This window comes from Dermochelys coriacea, chromosome 1 (assembly GCF_009764565.3).
Source record: "Dermochelys coriacea isolate rDerCor1 chromosome 1, rDerCor1.pri.v4, whole genome shotgun sequence".
Classification (NCBI taxonomy): Eukaryota; Metazoa; Chordata; order Testudines; family Dermochelyidae; genus Dermochelys; species Dermochelys coriacea.
Window position 1 is genome coordinate 46,927,946 of NC_050068.2, and position 19,649 is coordinate 46,947,594.

The window sequence follows — 19,649 nt, forward strand, 5'->3', positions numbered from 1 at the left end:
ACCTGCCCCAAATACCGACCGGGTCTAGTGCGCCCCATGCGGTAAAGCTGTCCCGGCCGGAACGCGTGGGAACTCTGCCTGGGGTTACAGCATACAGCCTGGTGCAAGTCTAAACTCCTTTCGGCTCCTTAGCACACCCAGCTCCAGGAGACTAGTGCTGTATAGGGTGGTGCTGAAATGTGACTGTTTACTTCTGTGTATTTTCAAATGCCGACTGCGTATTTCTTGTCAATAGCCATGTCACATTCAGGATCTTGTTTTTACTGTTCAAATTGCGTCAGCTGAACTGTGTCTGTGTTTTAATCGTGGTGCTACTACAGTTCCCATCATCAATGTATAAAGGCTCTGTTGTGTTCCCATCAGTTTACAACGTTATGTTTTTCTCCTAGAATCCTTCCCTGGTCTCTGGACAAGTCTGTACTGGGCTAGAAGTCAAGTCAGAGAATTTGTTCAACATAATCCCATCTAAATCCGCTTCTAAGGACTGGTCTGCACTCAGAATCTAGGCCAACCTAGCTATGTTGCTCAAGGGTGTGAAAAATTCACATCCCCTGAGAGACAGTTAAACTGACCTCAGCCACAGTATAGACACCACTGTGTTAAAAGAATTCTTTCATCAATCTAACTACTATCTCTCAAGGGGGTGGATTTACAACAGCAACAGAATAATCCCTTCTGTTGCTGTAGCAAGTATCTGCGCTATAGCGATGCTGCTGTAGTGCTTGCAGTGCAGACACAGCCTAACACACCGTCACTGGCTGTTGCAGATGGGGTAGAGTCTAGAATACGTTGACCGTGACAGTTTTGCCGTAAAACGTATTAGATACCCCACTGGCTAGAATTATGTCCAGACGCTCTTTCTTAACCTCATGGATTGGGGTAATAAAATATGGGCAGCCTGCACTAAACCTTTTTCCAAAATCACCCACCTTTTGTTCTCTCCAGCTGAAGTTGAGTACACTAGTATAAATTGCGCTGTTTTTACCACTGTGAACTAATCCTACTTGGACCAGGTCTAGATGACATGGCAATAAAATGCTTAATCCCTGCCTGTCCTAGCAGTCCCATAATTTCCCATGGTTACAAGCAATTTAGCAGTGTAGATGGAGCTTCTCGGCACACTTAAGGCTTATCTACACTATCAAATTTTGTTGACAAAACTTATGTCACCACCCAAAAGTCGACAAAACAAAAATCACCAAAGGGTGTTCATGCTTGCTCCCTCTGTCGACAGATCATGTCCACATTGGGGACGCCATCATCAACAGGGTGAGCAATGCACTGTGGGCATGTATCCCACAGAGCAGTGTTGTGGTAAGGAAGAGCTGGTTGCTATGTATCTTGGGATTCTCTGAGTTCTCCCACAGCCCCCTCTGTGTGCTCTCCATGCTGAGGAATGGCAAAGCAGCACAGCCGTCTGTCCTCCTCCCTTTGTAGCAGCAGTCTGCCTGCTGCTGTATTGCTAGCGCAGGGCAGAACGGGAGGATTCCAATGATTTGCTCTTTGTGTGCTGCTCTGTTTGGGGAACAAACCGATACTTCCCGGAGCTTTGAAAGGGAAGGGGTGCATGCCTGCAGGCAGCAGAGATCAAAACACTGAGCAGAGTGTAAGGGCAGGTATTGTGGGATACTGGCGGAAGCCAGTTCTGTCCACAAAACAATCTGCAGTGTCTACACTGGCTTTTTGCTGACAAGGGAGGGGAAACAACAAAAGTCTCTCATGGGGTGGAAGTTTTTTGTTGCCAAAACTGGGCGTTTTTTGTGACAGAATTCCCATTGTAGTGTGTACGCTCTTGCTGTTTTATCGCCAAAAGGCAGTTTTTAGTGACAAAACTTGCCATAGAAGACAAGTCCTTAGACTGTTGCATGGTGTTGTGAACCAGTTTATACTGCAGTTCATTACAGTTCCCCAACCCCCAAATCTGTGTGAATCTACAACATAGCTTGCAGGATCAAGGACTCAGTTTGCCTTTTCTGAGAAGGAATCTTGATTCTGGCAGGCTATTTGAACTGTAGTGTAGACAGGATAGGACAGGTCCTGTGTTATACCTTATGCAATATCAACAAAAAAGAAAAAGGAGTACTTGTGGCCCCTTAGAGACTAACAAATTTATTTGAGCATAAGCTTTTGTGAGCTATAGCTCACTTCATCCGATGAAGTGAGCTGTAGCCCACAAAAGCTTATGCTCAAATAAATTTGTTAGTCTCTAAGGGGCCACAAGTACTCCTTTTTCTTTTTTGCGAATACAGACTAACACGGCTGCTACTCTGAAACCTTTAAATATATTGTGATTTAGAATGAGCAGTGTTAGTTGATGTCTGACGACTAGTGTTCCAAGCAAAGAAAAAAAAATTGAATTATCCGGTTTCCTTTTGCAAAAAAAATGAATATATAACTACTAATACAGTCAGCATAAGTGTTGCAGTTTTTCCATTGGGGCTTTAATTGTAGTTTTATTTTCTGTACCCTCTCCTTTCACCAATACCTTCTGATAGAGATTACTTTAAAAATAAAGTGGGGTGGGGGCAAGAAGAATAACAAGATCATTTACAGGATATTTATTCTTGATTTTTTTTAATCTTGAGACAGTAGAGAGGAGAATGTCACAGATATTCAATGAACTGGTCATTGGGATCTTTGGATGGAGATTCTTGGCCTAGGATTTGTACTTTGCCTGCAAAGGACTCTTAATTTGTAGATCTGGGGCTGAAACCTTCCAACTAAGGACTTGTTTACACTACAAAATTAAGTCAACTTGAGTCGACATACAGCCACTGCGGTAATTAAAGCGATGGTTTATGTCCACACTTGTTCCTTTTGTCGGTGGTGCATGTCCTCACCAGGAGTGCTTCCTCTGATTGAAGTGGGGCATTGTGGGACACAGACAGCTGGAGCCAGGCAGACCTGGGGCTGACAACCTCAGCTGTAGGCATGGGGCTCACAGCTGTGAGCTGCCTCCATGCAGACAGCTGAAACTGAGCCAGCCCTGGGCTCAGTTTCACAGCAGGGAGCCTACCAGCAGTGAAATTGACATTTTTGTCAGTTTCGTGGCTGCTGTTACACACTTGGGCTCTGGCTCCAGCTGTGAGCCTGTGGGGGGCTTGCAAAAGGAGCCCCCCTTCACCACAGGGCTGACATCCCAAGCTGTTAGATCCATGTGGGGCTGACAGCTAGAGCGTGCTCCTCCCTCTCCAGGACTGATAGCCAGAACCAAAATGTGAAATAGCAGCCATGAAACTGAGAAGAATGTCAGTTTCACAGCTGGTAGGCTCCCTGCTGTGAAATTGAGCTCCAGCCAGGAGCCCTGCTGCTGCCTCCCAGTGAGGGATTGGATCGGGGAGGGAGAGAAGAGCCCAGATGGTGGCCATGATTGGGCTCTCCTCCTGCCCAGTCTGTCGGTGGGAGGAGGCAGCGGGGCTTCAGGCTGTCATTGCTGGGGGGAGAACTCCCGCTGCTGGGATTGACACAAGGAGCCCTGCTGCCAACTCCCAATCAAGAGAGTGCCTGTCAGGGCGGGGGGGGGGGGGAGAGATCCCAAGACTGACACCTTCTGGTGAAGGATTGGTGCGGAGGAGAGCTTTGGTGGTGATGGGGCTCAGGCTGTTCTCCTCCCCCTGCCCCCATCAGTCAGCAGTGGGCAGGGGCTCGCAGCCTGAGCCTGTGTCCCACTGACAGCTCAGTCTGTCAGCACCAGAGCTGTAGGGGAGGGAGGGCTCCAGCTATCAGCGCCTTGGGACTGACAGCCAACAGCTGATGTAAGTAATGCATTGTCTACACAGACATTGCAACACCCTAACAACATCGACTTAAGCACTATGCCTCTCATGGAGGTGGAGTTATTTTGGCATACTCCAAAATACACTATTCCAAAAATAGTTAATTTGGGTTACTTCTGTGGAAGCAGCATTGTAGTGTAGACACTGACATTGTTAGGTTGACACAAGCTGCCTTAGGTCAGTCTAACTGTAGTATAGACTAAGCTTCAGTATCCTACGTTAAAGAATAAACTCTTGCTTCTAAAACAAAGAAGCTGAGGTAATCGTTTTAAAATGCAAACAGTATATTTGTTAAATTTTTATTTCAGCTTACAATGGTTGTTACTATTTGCAGATATATTTGATATATATTGAGACATAAACTATGACTTATGAATTTCTGTTTTTTAAAAAAACAGTCTTTAAAGTGTTAGTCGTCTTGTGGTTTTTTTTGTTTGTTTTTTGTTTTTTTTTATGCAGGGTCTGCTTATATCAGTGTAGGAAGAGCTAGGCATAACTCAAAGTACCATGTTTGGCAAGTGGTGTGTGCCGGTGCTGAGCAGGAAAGAAAAGAGAACAGGGGATTAAAAATACATCATGTAGGTGCCCTCTAGTTCTGTCTGTGATATTGAGGTGATGGTGAGACTGGGACAACACAGTTTACAACATTAAAGTATAATAATTTCTAAGTAGTCTTTTCCACTGTGCATCATGTCAGCAGCTGCCAATTTTTATCCAGTACACCAGCCTCTCAGATGGAATTACCAGTGTCTTATGAGGAGGCCACTCCAACATCACTGTGCAGATTTAAATGCATGGGCAGCTCAGCTGATGTTACTCTGTTTTATTTTGTTTTGCACACTTTGAAGGGGGGGAAAAAATTGCAGAGCCCACTCTATTAGTTCTGCCTGCCCCATCCTAAAAGGATATTTGTAGTTAAAATATATTGTACTCACTCTTAAATGTGTAATAAATAGCATGGGCACACACATTTTAGTGTATCGTTGCTGTAGATGGGTTTTGTGATTTGCCTGAGTGATGTACGTTACAAAACAGCATTTCAGTATTTTGGTTTTTTTAAAAAAAGGGGGTGATAGTACTGGATGAGGAGGTACACAGGAAGCTTTTGAACCTGAAGTTTCTTTTTGAGAAAAGTGGAACACTGATTAGATAAGGACTTCCACTGAGATAGACTTCAACGTTTTTTTAAGCCAAGAGGTAAATATTGATGGAAACAAAATAGGTTAATGTTGCATATGTTTTGAATTATTAATCAGAAATATCTAGATGTCTGCAAGTCTGGTCAAGAATTTCTTAAGAATTACAGGGTTTGGAGGGTTTTTTAAGATGAAGTTCTAGAAAGATAATGCTATCAGTTGAGGAGCATGACTAAATTATAGATCTCTGAGCCAGTCAGGAAGCTTTTATTGGTATACATGCTCTGGTTAACATTTTTCCAGGCTTTAATATTGATCTTTGGAAGTAAACAGTTGAAAATTACTGACGTGACTTTTTTTCCCTGTATGTAACAATGATAAATCCGTGAAAGCATGTACCTTGGTTGGTAATATGCCACTGGATGGAGAGTTGGAGAGGTGGGCTTGCTTTGTAGTCCAGCAGAGCTGCTCTCTTCTTAATTCATTAAGATATTACCTTGAGTGAGTCCAGCAATGTGTTGTTTCTTATACTTTTCTGATCATAGTTTATTTTTGAGCCCAACATTCTCCACAACATGTATATGCTTTAATTTCATATAACCGATGCTTGTGTTCTTCAGAACTGCTGTTGTGGAGTTGAAATAGAGAATAAATGCTTTTATGGCCTGTAGTTGTACTTTCTAAGTGATGGTCCTGACAGCTCTCACCTCACAAGCTAAATGATTTTTTGGTCCGGATTGGTATTTGTATGAAACTCCAAAGAACCCTTAGGTGCTGCAGGAAGTGGAGTTGGTGATTTAGTAGATAGCACCTTTTCCTCCGAGTCAGAAATAATGAGTGCCTCAGCGTGGTAGCTGTGGGGGGCACTGTGCTGTTGGAATGTCATGTTTCAGATGTGACGTTAAAAAAGAAAAATAGCCCTGGAATGAGAGAGGGTGTTAACCTCTTTGACCTGGACAAAATCCAGTGTAGGTAGTTATTTCACCTACCTGAAGTTTTAGGGAAAGTTTAAGGGAGATGATATTTTTGTTTACATTTGGTCTAGTCCTGCACCTGCTGAACTCAGGGAATTTTCAGTTAACTTTTGTGGGCACAGTATTGGGCCCTTGTTGTCTAAATTGCTGTTCTCCTACCTTTCATCATAAACATGGCTGAATTTCACTGTTGGATGAATTGATTTCTGCATAAATATGTCAGCGAAAGGGCTAAATTATGCTTTCTGATGTATGTATGTGGCTTATACCAAACTCTGCCCACAGAAAGGTATCTTTTAATTACTTCTGCGGGAGATTGCTTACATGTATGAAAAAGGCAAAATTTGGCCTTATGCTTATAAAGTTATTGGAGATGAAACTTTAGAGCCTACACGTCATAGAATATGAGGGCTGGAAGGGACCTCAGGAGGTCATCTAGTCCAACCCCCTGCTCAAAGCAGGACCAATCCCCAATTTTTGCCCCAGATCCCTAAATGGCCCCCTCAAGGATTGAACTCACAACCCTGGGTTTAGCAAGCCAATACTCAAACCACTGAGCTAGCCAGGTGCTGTATCAATAGTAAAATGTTACTCCCTGTTGTAAGATGTGAGATAGTATTACTGTAGCAGTGTTGCTGAATTGATATGTCAGAAAAATCCAGATTTTGGCAACATTCAGAGTTGCTTCCTGCAGTTAGGAGGCAAACAGTCTCACATTTGGAGGAATAACTTTTTATAGTTTATTATGAACCCAAATTAAATTTTTAGTATTTGGAAAGCCCGTAGCAGATCTTTGATGCTCCTCGTTTGGTGAGCGACACCAATGTGAATTCTTTACATCTGCTAATTCTGATGTCAGTCTGCACATTTAGAATACAGTCTTTTCCCGCTTAGGACCTGATCCTGCAAATTGCTCTCCACAGGCAGACCCTTATGTTTGGGCAGAGCACTGCACTTTTGAAGTAAGTAGGGCATTGCATGGGTCCCAGGGTTAGCCACATGGAGAAGTTTGCAGGAGCAGGGCCTAAAATTATTCGTCTATTTTGCAATTAATATGAACATCACACTGAGGAGCTGTTTTATTTTCCAGTTTGTTATAAACCCATAACTGTTCATCTTAAAAAGGAAAAGCACCATGATTTCTCAAAGAAAATATAAAATATGCTTTAATCTTAATTCAGATTTTAAATAAAAATTAATACAATTTTCATTTAACTGTTTGTATTCGCTTCTTATTTTTCAGGGTTCTTTGAAAAATCCTTAGTGGTCTTGACAATGTTACAAGTGACATAAATTAGCCTGTGGCACAGAATGATGGATTCCCAGAAGACTGGAAATGGTTTGCAAGTGATTGGACAAGGGACTGGTATAGGGATATCTGCACTCCACATGGTGGGGTATTTGGGAAAAGTCAGTTGAAACTTATTTTTCATGTGTGCAAAGTTCATTTTTTTTCTCTATTTTTGAGAGATTTTAAATTGGTCTTAATTTTACAAAAATAACTTTATAAAAATTATTTTTCCACGGAAATCTTATAGCAATGGCGAAAGATTATTCTGTTTTAAATACATCTATTTCTTTGAATTTTACTGGCATTATTTTCAAAAGCATTTGATCTAGTCCTTTGAAAATCTGTGATTTGTCTTTGAGAGCTCAGAGTTTATATTCACTGGCAGTGAATAACTTTTTGTTCAGTGCAAATAAAATGAACGCTATTGTATTTTGTGTAAAAAGCTTATGAAAATTTTTATTTAAAATGATAGCTGGGAACAAATTAATTTAGAACTCTCCATCTTCTATGTATATTTTATTTGCTATGATCAAATCCTAAAGTGTCAAGTTCAACTTTTGAATTACATAGCTCCTGCATTATGAAAAAATACAATTGTTTTTCAGTGCTGTCATTTATATCTTACTGTTTAGGAACCGCGTATCATTATATGCACTTTATTTTTTAGAACTGTAATTCTGCTGTAGTAACGTCAGATGAGTGCTGCCCAGCCTGCAAAGAGAAGGGCCAGATACAAGCTTTACGGACTTACCGCATTAGTTTTCAAGAGTCTGTTTTCCTTTGTGAAAATCCACAGGTATTGTATCATTTTTCTGTGTTGTTGGATTGCATATAGACCTTTATCTTTTTAGCAACCCCATCCTCTAAATCTGAGCATTTGCTATCTTTCAGTGGTGCCCACAGTGCAACACATTTCAGAATCAGGCCCCTATGAGTTTATATGCTAGACAGTTATCGACGTGATTAGGCAGAGCTAGCATGTCTTTATGTACTAACTGTCTAGGCACAGTTCTTGAAACTACAGGAATTACATGAGAAGAGCAAAGGGTAGTTTGTGAGACAAGGCATCCTATTTTAATACTAAATACGTATGTATGAAACAAATTACAAAAGTTATTGTTTTGTGTTCCACATTTCCAGTATTCCAACACAAAGGAGGGAAGATGGGAGGCTTATATCTGCAGTGGGTGGATTGCAAATAATTTGGTAACCACTGTAGATATGGAGGTAGATATTACCATATCTGAGGTAGAAGCGAAACTCGAACAGCTTAATGGGACTAAATCGGGGGACCCAGATAATCTTCATCCAAGAATATTAAAAGAATTGGCACCTGAAATTGCAAGCCCATTAGCAAGAATTTTTAATGAATCTGTAAACTCAGGAGTTGTACCGAATGATTGGAGAATTGCTAATATAGTTCCTATTTTTAAGAAAGGGAAAAAAATGTGATCCGGGTAACTACAGGCTGGTTAGTTTGACATCTGTAGTATGCAAGGTCCTGGAAAAAATTTTGAAGGAGAAATTAGTTAAGGACATTGAAGTCAATGGTAAATAGGACAAAATACAACATGGTTTTACAAAAGGTAGATCGTGCCAAATCAACCTAATCTCCTTTTTTGAAAAAGTAACGGATTTTTTAGATAAAGGAAATGCAGTGGATCTAATTTACCTAGATTTCAGTAAGGCATTTGATACCGTGCCTCATGGGGAATTATTAGTTAAATTGGAGAAGATGGGGATCAATATGAACATCAAAAGGTGGATAAGGAATTGGTTAAAGGGGAGACTGCAATGGGTCCTACTGAAAGGCGAACTGTCAGGTTGGAGGGAGGTTACCAGTAGAGTTACTCAGAGATCGATTTTGGGACCAATCTTATTTAATCTTTTTATTACTGACCTTGGCACAAAAAGTGGGAGTGTGCTAATAAAGTTTGCAGATGATACAAAGCTGGGAGGTATTGCCAATTCAGAGAAGGATCAGGATATTATACAGGAGGATCTGGATGACCTTGTAAACTGGAGTAATAGTAATAGGATGAAATTTAATAGTGAGAAGTGTAAGGTTATGCATTTAGGGATTAATAACAAGAATTTTAGTTATAAGCTGGGGACGCATCAATTAGAAGTAACGGAAGAGGAGAAGGACCTTGGAGTATTGGTTGATCATAGGATGACTATGAGCTGCCAATGTGATATGGCTGTGAAAAAAGCTAATGCGGTTTTGGGATGCATCAGGAGAGGCATTTCCAGTAGGGATAAGGAGGTTTTAGTACCATTATACAAGGCACTGGTGAGACCTCACCTAGAATACTGTGTGCAGTTCTGGTCTCCCATGTTTAAAAAGGATGAATTCAAACTGGAGCAGGTTCAGAGAAGGGCTACTAGGACGATCCGAGGAATGGAAAACTTGTCTTATGAAAGGAGACTTAAGGAGCTTGGCTTGTTTAGCCTAACTAAAAGAAGGCTGAGGGGAGATATGATTGCTCTCTATAAATATATCAGAGGGATAAATACAGGAGAGGGAGAGGAATTATTTAAGCTCAGCACCAATGTGGACACAAGAACAAATAGGTATAAACTGGTCACCAGGAAGTTTAGACTTGAAATTAGACGAAGGTTTCTAACCATCAGAGGAGTGAAGTTTTGGAATAGCCTTCCAAGGGAAGCAGTGGGGGCAAAAGATCTATCTGGTTTTAAGATTCTACTGGATAAGTTTTTGGAGGAGATGGTATGATGGGATAATGTGATTTTGGTAAGTAATTGATCTTTAAATATTCAGGGTAAATAGGACTAATCCCCTGAAATGGGATATTAGATGGATGGGATCTGAGTTACCCAGGAAAGAATTTTCTGTAGTATCTGGCTGGTGAATCTTGCCCATATGCTCAGGGTTTAGCTGATCGCCATGTTTGGGGTCGGGAAGGAATTTTCCTCCAGGGCAGATTGGAGAGGCCCTGGAGGTTTTTCACCTTGCTCTGTAGCACGGGTCACTTGAGGGAGGCTTCTCTGCTCCTTGAAGTCTTTAAACCACGATTTGAGGACTTCAGTAGCTCAGACATAGGTGAGATTTTTCGTAGGAGTGAGTGGGTGAGATTCTGTGGCCTGCGCTGTGCAGAAGGTCGGACTAGATGATCAGAACGGTCCCTTCTGACCTTAGTATCATAAATCTATATCCATACTTCCAAGTATTTTTTGTTTCTTTTAAGTTTAGCTGAATTTCCTTTCTTTTTTTGTTTTGTTTTTTAAATAGTTGGATATGGTTGGAGTTGTCAGTGGGGGGGTTGTTTTTGTTTCTTTACAAGCTACAGTGGTCTTGTGAGGATTGTTACCCATAAGTTAATTGAATGTACCCTCAAATATAATTTCTCGTTAAAGTTGTAAATTCAGGCTCTCTTTTTAAATAGTCGTAAGATGGGACTGGAAGAGCAAAGAGCTTGAGTCATTTTCCAGCTTCTGAAGGTCTGCAGGAATAGAGTTCTTCTCCTTACGATATAAGAGATTCCTAGGAGTCTCCTGAGGTCTGTGGGGAAGAGGGTGAAATGAAGAGAACTAGATATATAGAGAGTATTATGTTGGTTATTGCCATTAATCAAGGTACCTTCTGTTAGTACACAATCACTTTATAAGAGAACTATCGGACAGAATGTGCTTCCAGTCCTCATGCATATGTTGATTTCTATATGATAACATGTCAATGTACAAATGTTTTGTGTTCATTTGAACTGCATTGTTTGTATTAATTTCTAATTTTTTTCACCCAAAAATGCTTTATAGATATCACTTGTAATCTTCTTTCCTCCCTTCAGTGCATCTATCCTCTGGGCTATAAACCATTAAACAGCATAATAATTCCTGCTGATTCAGAAAATCCTCAAACTCCGTGTACTCAGAGAAAAAGGAAGATTTTTGAAATCAGTCCTACAGCTTCCCCCATTGAATCATGTTCAAAACAAGCTAGGACTAACAACAATTTGATAGATGCTGAGCACACTTTAAATACTGATCTTGTTCTCAAGTATAATGGATATAATTTATGTATGACCCAGCCATGCCTACCTGATTTATCACAGGATGATCAGCAGAAACCAAATAGGACGGCTGAGTCTCTGGAGCATAATGTGGATGTGGCAACTGTTATCACTGTTGGTGGTGCTCAAGAAAGTCCTGACTCTAATTCCAAAACACAATTTTTGCCAGATTCTGAACTTTGTTCAAAAAAATCTGAAATCGTGCATGCAGATAGCAAACCTTCATTGTTCATGGGGCATTTGTGTCTTCAGTGGAGGAACATCTATGCTCTGTGTTGGTTAGATTGTATTCTGTCAGCATTGGTACACTTAAAAACTTTAAGGATTGCTGTGACTGAAGCATGTACTGAAAAATCTGTAATCCAGAGGCTGTTTACAAAATATAACCAAGCGACTGCACTCTTGAATGCGTGCCAAACAAATAAGCTAAAAGGTGAGTAACTTTCTTTTGTTTTATTTCAAAATAGTTTGAATGTAAAGGAATATTGATACGTGTCTGCAGAGGAATTTGTGTATATGCAGAAGTTTTCATTCCCTTCTATTTCAAGATTGCCAAGGGGTAGCTGCAATTTGTTATGGAATTCAAGATAAAGATGTAATTTTCCCAGCAGGTCCTCGGTAACTAGTGAAACTATGCAATGGCATCTCTGCACATTGTGTAAGGGTGAATACACACTCTCTCTAAAAGCAGATATTTGAGGGCAGGTCTGCACTTCAAAGCTAGGTCATCTTAGGGTATGTCTTCACTACCAACATTAAAGCGCTGCCACAGTCTCCCAGCACTCTGTGTGTGTGTTTATTTAATAATAAAATTAAAAAAAAAAAAACAACCCACCCCATGAGGGGAGTAGCTACCAGCGCTGGTGCACTGTCTATACTGCCACTAAAATTTGCAACCCTCGGGTGTGTTTTTCTCACTCCTAAGCGAGAAAGTTTCAGCGCTGTAAAGTGGCAGTATAGACAAGGCCTTAGCTACATTGCTCAGGGCTGTGAATAATGTCATGGCCTGTGTGATTTAGTTAAGTTGATCTCTCTCTCACTCAGTCAATGCAGCTAGGTTGATGGAGGAATTCTTCCATAAACCTAGCTGTGATGCTGTATGGAATCTGGAGGACACTTTAGGATATTATGAAAACAAATATTGTAAAATTGCCATGAGTTATGCCAGATATGCCATGTAAGATATCTGCAAAAATGTTATAATTTGCCAGATATGATGATCTTGTTAATGTTTGTATCACCTTTGTATTATGAGCTATAGATATGTATGTATTTTAACTTGTGCTGTGCTTCTGGGTGACACCCCCAGACAGTTTGGCATCAGCACTGCCTAACCTGCTTGATTGTCCATTAAGGACCATCAGCTATACAATTGACCCATTTGAGAGAAGGCAAGGGAAAGACCTCCATGACTTAGCAAGGCATGCATGGGCGTGCCTATGGACAGAAAAGGCTTCCAAGCTATGTGCTGGGCAACTTGTGTTTTAAAACAAAGGAAGCTCAAGCCCCATGGCAGAAGACTATAAAAGGCAGCTGCATCTTCTCCAATCTGATGTCTTCAATCCTACTTCTTACCTATGGAGAAACTTTGCTACAAACTGAAGCGCTGAACAAAGGACTGAATGACCCATTCAAGCTGTGGATGTAGTCCAGAGGGACTTTCAAGCCAGCAAACTCACCAGTACTGCTAGGAACCTGATATATGGACTCTGAAGTCTTTGTATGTATGAGACTGCTTTAGCACTTAACATCTTTCTTTTTATTTTTTTTCTTTATAATAAACCTTTTGTTTTAGACACTAAAGGATTGGCTGGCAGCGTGGTATTTTGGGTAAGATCCAAACCTATACTGACCTAGCAATGTGGCTGACCCTTCGGGGTCGGAAGAACATTTTTGTATATGTGAGCAGAGTTTAAAATAACTTCTCACTATACTGGACCAAGGGGCTGATTTGGGAGCCAGAGAACTGGAATGCAATAAGGGTGCTGTATGATTTCTTTTCTTGCTTCTTGGTAACCGGTGTTGGTGATCAGAAGCACAGTTTGTGACTAGTGGGGGAGTTTAACTTCAGTGTTACCCATTAGTCTTGAGTATCCACTCTCCCTTTTGCAGCCTGCCCTGACCTTGGCATTTCCAATGAGGGCTGCCCCCGGGCACCATCAGGTCACATTGGCATGGTCTGGCCAGGATCCACGGAACCAGATCATTTGGGTTTTGGATCAGAACCCCACATTTTTCCAAATTTGAAATTTAAAACTTGGTGTTAAAGGTTAAAGTTAGTCACAATGAGTGATCCACAATCTGAACTGTGAGCCCTGAGAGAGCCAGCATCTTCAGCATGAGAGAGAAATGGTGGAACTTTGGGCACAAGAGAAGCAAGCTTTGGCCCAGCTGGAAAAAGAAGTTGAGGAGAGAGCCAGGCGAGCTGAAGAGAGAGAATCTCACAGGAGGCGAATGGAGCTGCTGCAAGCTGAGACTGAATTTGCCAGACTTAAGCTGCAAATTAAAGTGAAAAAGAACAGCAGAAACTGTATCATTCTGAAAGTCCAGTTTCTAATGATGTTGGTATATTTAATAATGATGTGGTAACTGTTTAATCAGAGTAATGTCCTATCCCAATTGTAGGAAAAGTATGAAGGTAAATCCACTGTATCATCCATAACTAACGGAGATTTGTGAGGGGGCGGGTATATGACATTAAGCAGTTGTATTAACTAGGTATGCTATAACAAGGAAGAGAGTGTCTTTAGCCTTGAGATTGTGAAAAATAGCAGTTTGTCCCATTAGAAAAGCAGTTTACATGGTGAAGAAATTTCTGAATATTTCTATCTCAGAAGTGAGTTTTGGGTTTAGATGAAGAGCAGAAAGAAGCTCAGGAAAACATTTCTTTAGAGCAGATTAATGTTGATGGTCAGTTTGAAGTCCCGACTGAGGAAGATAAAGGTAGATTTTTGGTGGTTGATGGATTGCTGGCAACTGAACAAAGTAGAAGTGTTTCGCTTAAAGTAGCTAAGTATGATGAGCCACTGCTTAAGGGAGAAACTGTCTCCAATTTTTGCCCATTGGGAGTGGCAACCAGCCTGTTAAGGAAGCCACCCCACTCTCCCAATATTTGTCTGGAAACAGCCATGGGTGCTGAGATAAGGGAGAGGAAGGCAAAGAAAGTTTAGATGAGATAGGGAAGCCTTGTAGGCTGCTGGCTTTGTCTAATCAGCAGTTTGGGAAGGCAAGGTTAGTGGAACATGAGTATCCCTATACCTTACCTGTTATCAGTGTGGAGAATAGTGATATTGCAAATAGCAGTGTACCTAATGAAGGCGAATGTACCTCCAGTCCTTCATTTGAGGAGCAGACAGAAGGAGCCTCTCAGCCTATGGTGGTTGAGGATATTTCAGTTGTCCCAGAGGTGGTTCTGGACTTAACTGAAACCCGAAAAGGAAGTGTACCTAAGTTTGTGTGAATGAATGAATGGACACAAATCAGACGTCAAGAATTATAACATTCAAAAACCAGTTGGAGAACAATTCAATCTCTCTGGTCACTCGATTACAGACCTAAGAGTGGCTATCCTTCAACAAAAAAGCTTCAAAAAGAGACTCTAACGAGAGACTGCTGAATTGGAATTAATTTGCAAACTGGATACAATTAACTTAGGCTTGAATAGAGACTGGGAATGGATGAGTCATTACACAAAGTAAAACTATTTTCCCATGTTATTTCTCCCCCCCCACCCCACCCCCCACTGTTCCTCAGATATTCTTGTTAACTGCTGGAATTAGCCTACCTTGCTTGTCACCATGAAAGGTTTTCCTTCCTTCCTTCCCCCCCCCATGGCTTATCTTAAGTGATCACTCTCCTTACAGTGTTAATGATAAACCCATTGTTTCATGTTCTCTGAGTGTGTATATCAATCTCCCCTCTGTTTTTTCCACCAAATGCATCCGATGAAGTGAGCTGTAGCTCACGCAAGCTTATGCTCTAATAAATTTGTTAGTCTCTAAGGTGCCACAAGTACTCCTTTTCTTTTTGCAAATATAGGCTAACACGGCTGCTACTCTGAAACCTGTCATAAGTTTGTGTGTGGTAACCTGCATATTTCTAGTGAGGAAAGCTGCAGAGGGAAAGAGTGCCTCCAACCCTTTAACCATGGAGTTTAGCAACTTGCCTGAAAGAGGGTTATGTGACAATCCTCTAATGTGCCAGAGTTGATTCTGGGTGTAAGCAAAACTCAGAAGGAGTTTGTTGTGGCTCCACAGAGCAATGCTTCTGTGGAGCAGAAAAAAGATGGATTGTTCCTTAGAAAGATTCCCGAAGGAAAAAAAAATCTTTGCAAGCAGTTTTCTGTAACTGATGAATGTGGAAGTGATTTGATTAACTCAGGGTGAATCACTGTATAGGGAAAGCAACAGTTTGGGAGACTTGTTTCAGTTCCTTGATGCCAGAGTTTTTCTGAGGTATATAAATCCACTGACATTGCTTTAGAAAGATCTAGTGTGGATAGAGAAGGTTTCAGATGGGGAAAAATAGAGAAATTTAACAGCCCTGTGGCCAAATGGCTGGGCTTGGCCAGCATGTTCTCCATGCTGATTCTTTGAGTTAAGCAGTCTGTAACTCAGGGTCTGAGGAAAGATTGGGTTACTGGTTTTTCAGAGCAGAACAGCCTTATAACTGAACCCATAAGGATGCAGGGGACCGCAGACAAACTCTCACCCTTAGACACTTCAGACTGTTTTAAAGAGATACCAAACAAATCCCACCTCTAAGCTGGTGATGGATCCACAAGCTAGCATGCAGGAGAGTGTCTATGTAGATGCTCATAGCACAGAGGGGCTGCAGTTGGTGAACACACCTAGCCAGCAAAGGATTCCTGTAAACAGGGAGGTTCAGTTTTCAACCCTCTAGGAGAAAGGCAGGCCCCAGTCCTGCTGAGGGGAAGAATGAGTGTCCAGCCTTGAAATTGGTAGCAGATGAGAATTTGAAAGTGTCTGGGTTGATACAATCCACCTGGCTAACAAGGGAGGGGGAAGATTTGCCCCGTAGCTGTTAACACAGAGAACACGCCTGGCCAGCAAAGGGATTCAGTGGAAAAAAGAGTCATGGTATGACCAAGATACTTATAAACATTCACTTGTAACAAATTTGGTGTTAATGTATTTGATTTTGATGTTAATCCTGGTAAAAAGGTACAATGTGCATGTGAAAAACCCATAAACATATTGGAAATGATACCTGAAAACACTGTATGCTAAAAAGTCTTATAATTGTAAAATGGTATGACTGATGATACATGTAAGCATTCTTGAAACTTGGCACAGCAGAGACCTTAACAAATCTCCCCCTCCCTCCCGATGCTTCCCGCCTGCTGTGATCAGCTATTTCTTGGCATGCAGGAGGCTCGGGGGGAGAAGAGAGGACATGGAGCACTCTGGGGAGGAGGCAGAATCAGGTGGGAAGGGGTGGGGCCTGGGCCCTAGGGCAGGTCAACCCCTGGCACATTGGAAAGTTGGCACCTGTGGTCACTGTAGTAAGCTAAGTCAACCTAAGTTATGCAACTCCAGCTACCTTAGGCCAATTATTGTGGCGTCTACACCACGCTGGGTCGACAGGAGAAACCTTCCTGTCGACTTCCCTTATGCTTCTCATTCTGGCGGAGTACCGGAGTTGACGGGAGAGCAGCAGTTGATTTAGCGGGACTTCACTAGACCCGCTAGATTGACCCCTGGTGGATCGATCACTATGTGTTGATTCCCTAGTAAATCGAGACAAGCCCTTAGTGTTAAGATTTCACTTGTGGATTACTTCATCATAGTAAGAGCAGAAAGCGAACTGTGCATCATTGATATAAATCTGAGTCTTGTTTTTTCCTGGTTAGCATATTGAGCTCAGGTACTAGCTCTTCACCTCTGAAAAGCTGGATTCCAACATGGCATGATGGGCCAACTGTTCATGTATACTGCGACATAAGCCAATACTAGTAATATGGCTTTAAGCATTTTTGAGTTCTTGATTCAGTTTAAGAAGTTGTAAATTAGCAAGCACTTTCTTTCCTACCCTGGTGAGCAACTGATGGAAAAAGTCATTTCTAGTGGGGGAACAATCAAGGGCAGTCTGCACCAAAGAAAGAGTTTCCTGCAGGAACATCTAATGCAGATTTGTAGCTGGCCAAAATCTGCTTTTTGATAGGTGGTCCTGAGAGAGATTGTAATTTCGGATTATTTCTAATCAGGCCAGAAATAATTTAAAGAGCCTGTCAACCCTTTCACAGACCCTGTGTTTAAAATGGACAACAGTTTTTGATACACTTTGTCAAAAAGACGATCCAGGAAAAATGTAATTGTTTTGAGAGAAATTGCTTGAAAGAATGGAACAAAATTAATGATGATTTTGTATTAACCCCTGTTTATCTGAGATGAAGAAAAATCATACACTAATTGCACTGAAATAACCAGGATTACGTTGAGTGCTTATTGGTTTCTGGGTGGACATCTTAAGTGTTGGTTGGTGTTTAGCCTATAAAGTCTGATAACATGGGACCTGCCTACTTGAGATACTACTGCATTTGCAGGGAAGTATTAGAGTAGGAGCCCCCTTGGTTTAAAAGGGAAGGAATGTCCAGCCAACATCTTTTCCTTTCCCCCTTCCCGCCCTCCTCTTCTTCCCCCTCCCCCACCTCCCCGAAGGGTTCCTGGGCTCTGAATTTACTGTCTGTCTCTGCTCCCATGTCTGTAATCATTTGAACCTGTTGGTTTCCGGGGAACACTGCAAAACCCATCAATTTACTTGGGCTTTGGTGGAGAAAGAAAGCTCAATCTTACTTTTTATGGATGGTGTTTTTAAAAATCTGTCAGAAGTGCATGGAGCATGGGGGAGTATTTTAGCTATATTTATCTATATAAAGATTTTAATGAGGAAATAGTTTCCAAGACTGTTTGAAGTCCTCACTTTAATTATGGAGGCTCTGGTCTTGACTCCAAAGTTAAGTTCTGTTTTGCAGTTAAAGCAACATTTGTTCTATATGACAAATATAGCATGCCCTTCTCATATTTACAGCACTTGGAGTACAGAATTCATTTTATGAGACCCTACAAGAAAATAATTTGAAAACTATCACTTAATCTGAGGCCATGAGCATTAAAATGTCTTCATTGTTTTATGGTATTGCATGGCATCGCTACAGCAGAGCTAAGCTTGTTTGGGTACTCTTAACTGTACGTTCTCACTTTAATGTCTGGATTTTTAAGTGTGGCCTTTAACTCTGAATTTTCTGGGATTATAATGCTTGGTTTGGGAATATTTACAACATCCCTATAATATTTTTTTTACCCTTAAATTACGGATACATACTCTCGACCTTCACTTAGGCCATGTCTACATTAGCGAGCTTCCAGCGGCACAAATGTACTGATGCAGCTGCAGCACTGTATGTTCGCCCATGTAGCCACTGTACGTCGACGGGAGAGAGACACTGTATGCTCTCATCAACATAATTAAGCCACCTGCAGCAAGCTCTCCTGCCGACTAGCGCTATCCACACTGCCTCTTCTGCTGGTGTAACTTATGTTGCTCAGAGGGATGGTTTTTTTTTTTTCACACCCTGAGCAATGTAAGTTATACTGACAAAAGTACTAGTGTAGATGTAGCCTTAATCTAACAATGTTTTTTGCTTGACTGTTTATTTAGATTACACATGAATTCAACATATTTACACATGCTATAGACAAGATTAATGTAAAATATTCCATTGAGTAGATCATAGTAGAAATTTGATTCCTTTAAGTAGATAGCTTTTACATATTCTAATGTAATCTTTTGCAAATCACCTAAGTGAAAGAACTTTAACTATTAAGTGTCATCCCAATGTTGTGGGTAAACAAATGTTAATAGAAAATGCATTGGTTTGCAGAGAATTGATTTGTGTATGTGGTATATAATATGAATTAGATTTGATTTTTTTGTTTTTGGCTGAATTTTTTTTCTTTAGATGTTCTTCCAAAAGCTGAGTTGCATCTAAATGAAATCAGAAATGTTATATTTGCTCAACTTCAACCTCAGCTTAAATGTGAATTGGGTAAGTAATTACTAAGCGATTTTAGTATTTATTTTTCCAGTTCTGTGAATGCAAAGATTGCTGTTGTATCAGTACTTAAAATGCATTCCATAAGAAAGTGAATACAAACAATTTGCTCATGTAGTTAATTGTTGGTATCTTTCACACTCCGTCACTCAGTTAGCAGCTGTTAGATATCCTGTCTCTGTTCCCTTCTTTCCTATAGTGCCTATACCTATAGGCCCGCAAGAATCTTTCTGCTAAGTGCATGCAGAGATGAAAAACACTTGTGGTTGTGCAAAGGGCAGCAGAAATTTAATTTGCAAAAGGCAAAACCTGTTTCTTGTATGAATAGAACACTTATGCAAATTTGGGGAGTGGGGGAGATCTTTGT

General features: G+C 41.0%; 1 protein-coding gene across 6 annotated transcripts in view; it reads left to right on the forward strand.

Moving 5' to 3' along the window:
• Positions 1 to 19,649, forward strand: part of USPL1 (ubiquitin specific peptidase like 1) — a 28,732-nt gene that overhangs the window by 1,167 nt on the left and 7,916 nt on the right. For 2 of the 6 annotated variants that reach the window (XM_043504368.1, XM_038410151.2), the window contains exons 3-5: positions 7,845 to 7,973; positions 10,987 to 11,641; positions 19,190 to 19,276. In XM_043504368.1, coding sequence (XP_043360303.1) covers positions 7,845 to 7,973; positions 10,987 to 11,641; positions 19,190 to 19,276 — 871 coding nt within the window. Of the gene's footprint in view, positions 1 to 4,789; positions 4,974 to 6,451; positions 7,297 to 7,844; positions 7,974 to 10,986; positions 11,642 to 19,189; positions 19,277 to 19,649 lie in introns of those variants that run through there. The other 4 variants (XM_043504370.1, XM_038410121.2, XM_038410140.2 and 1 more) reach the window with 4 other exon arrangements.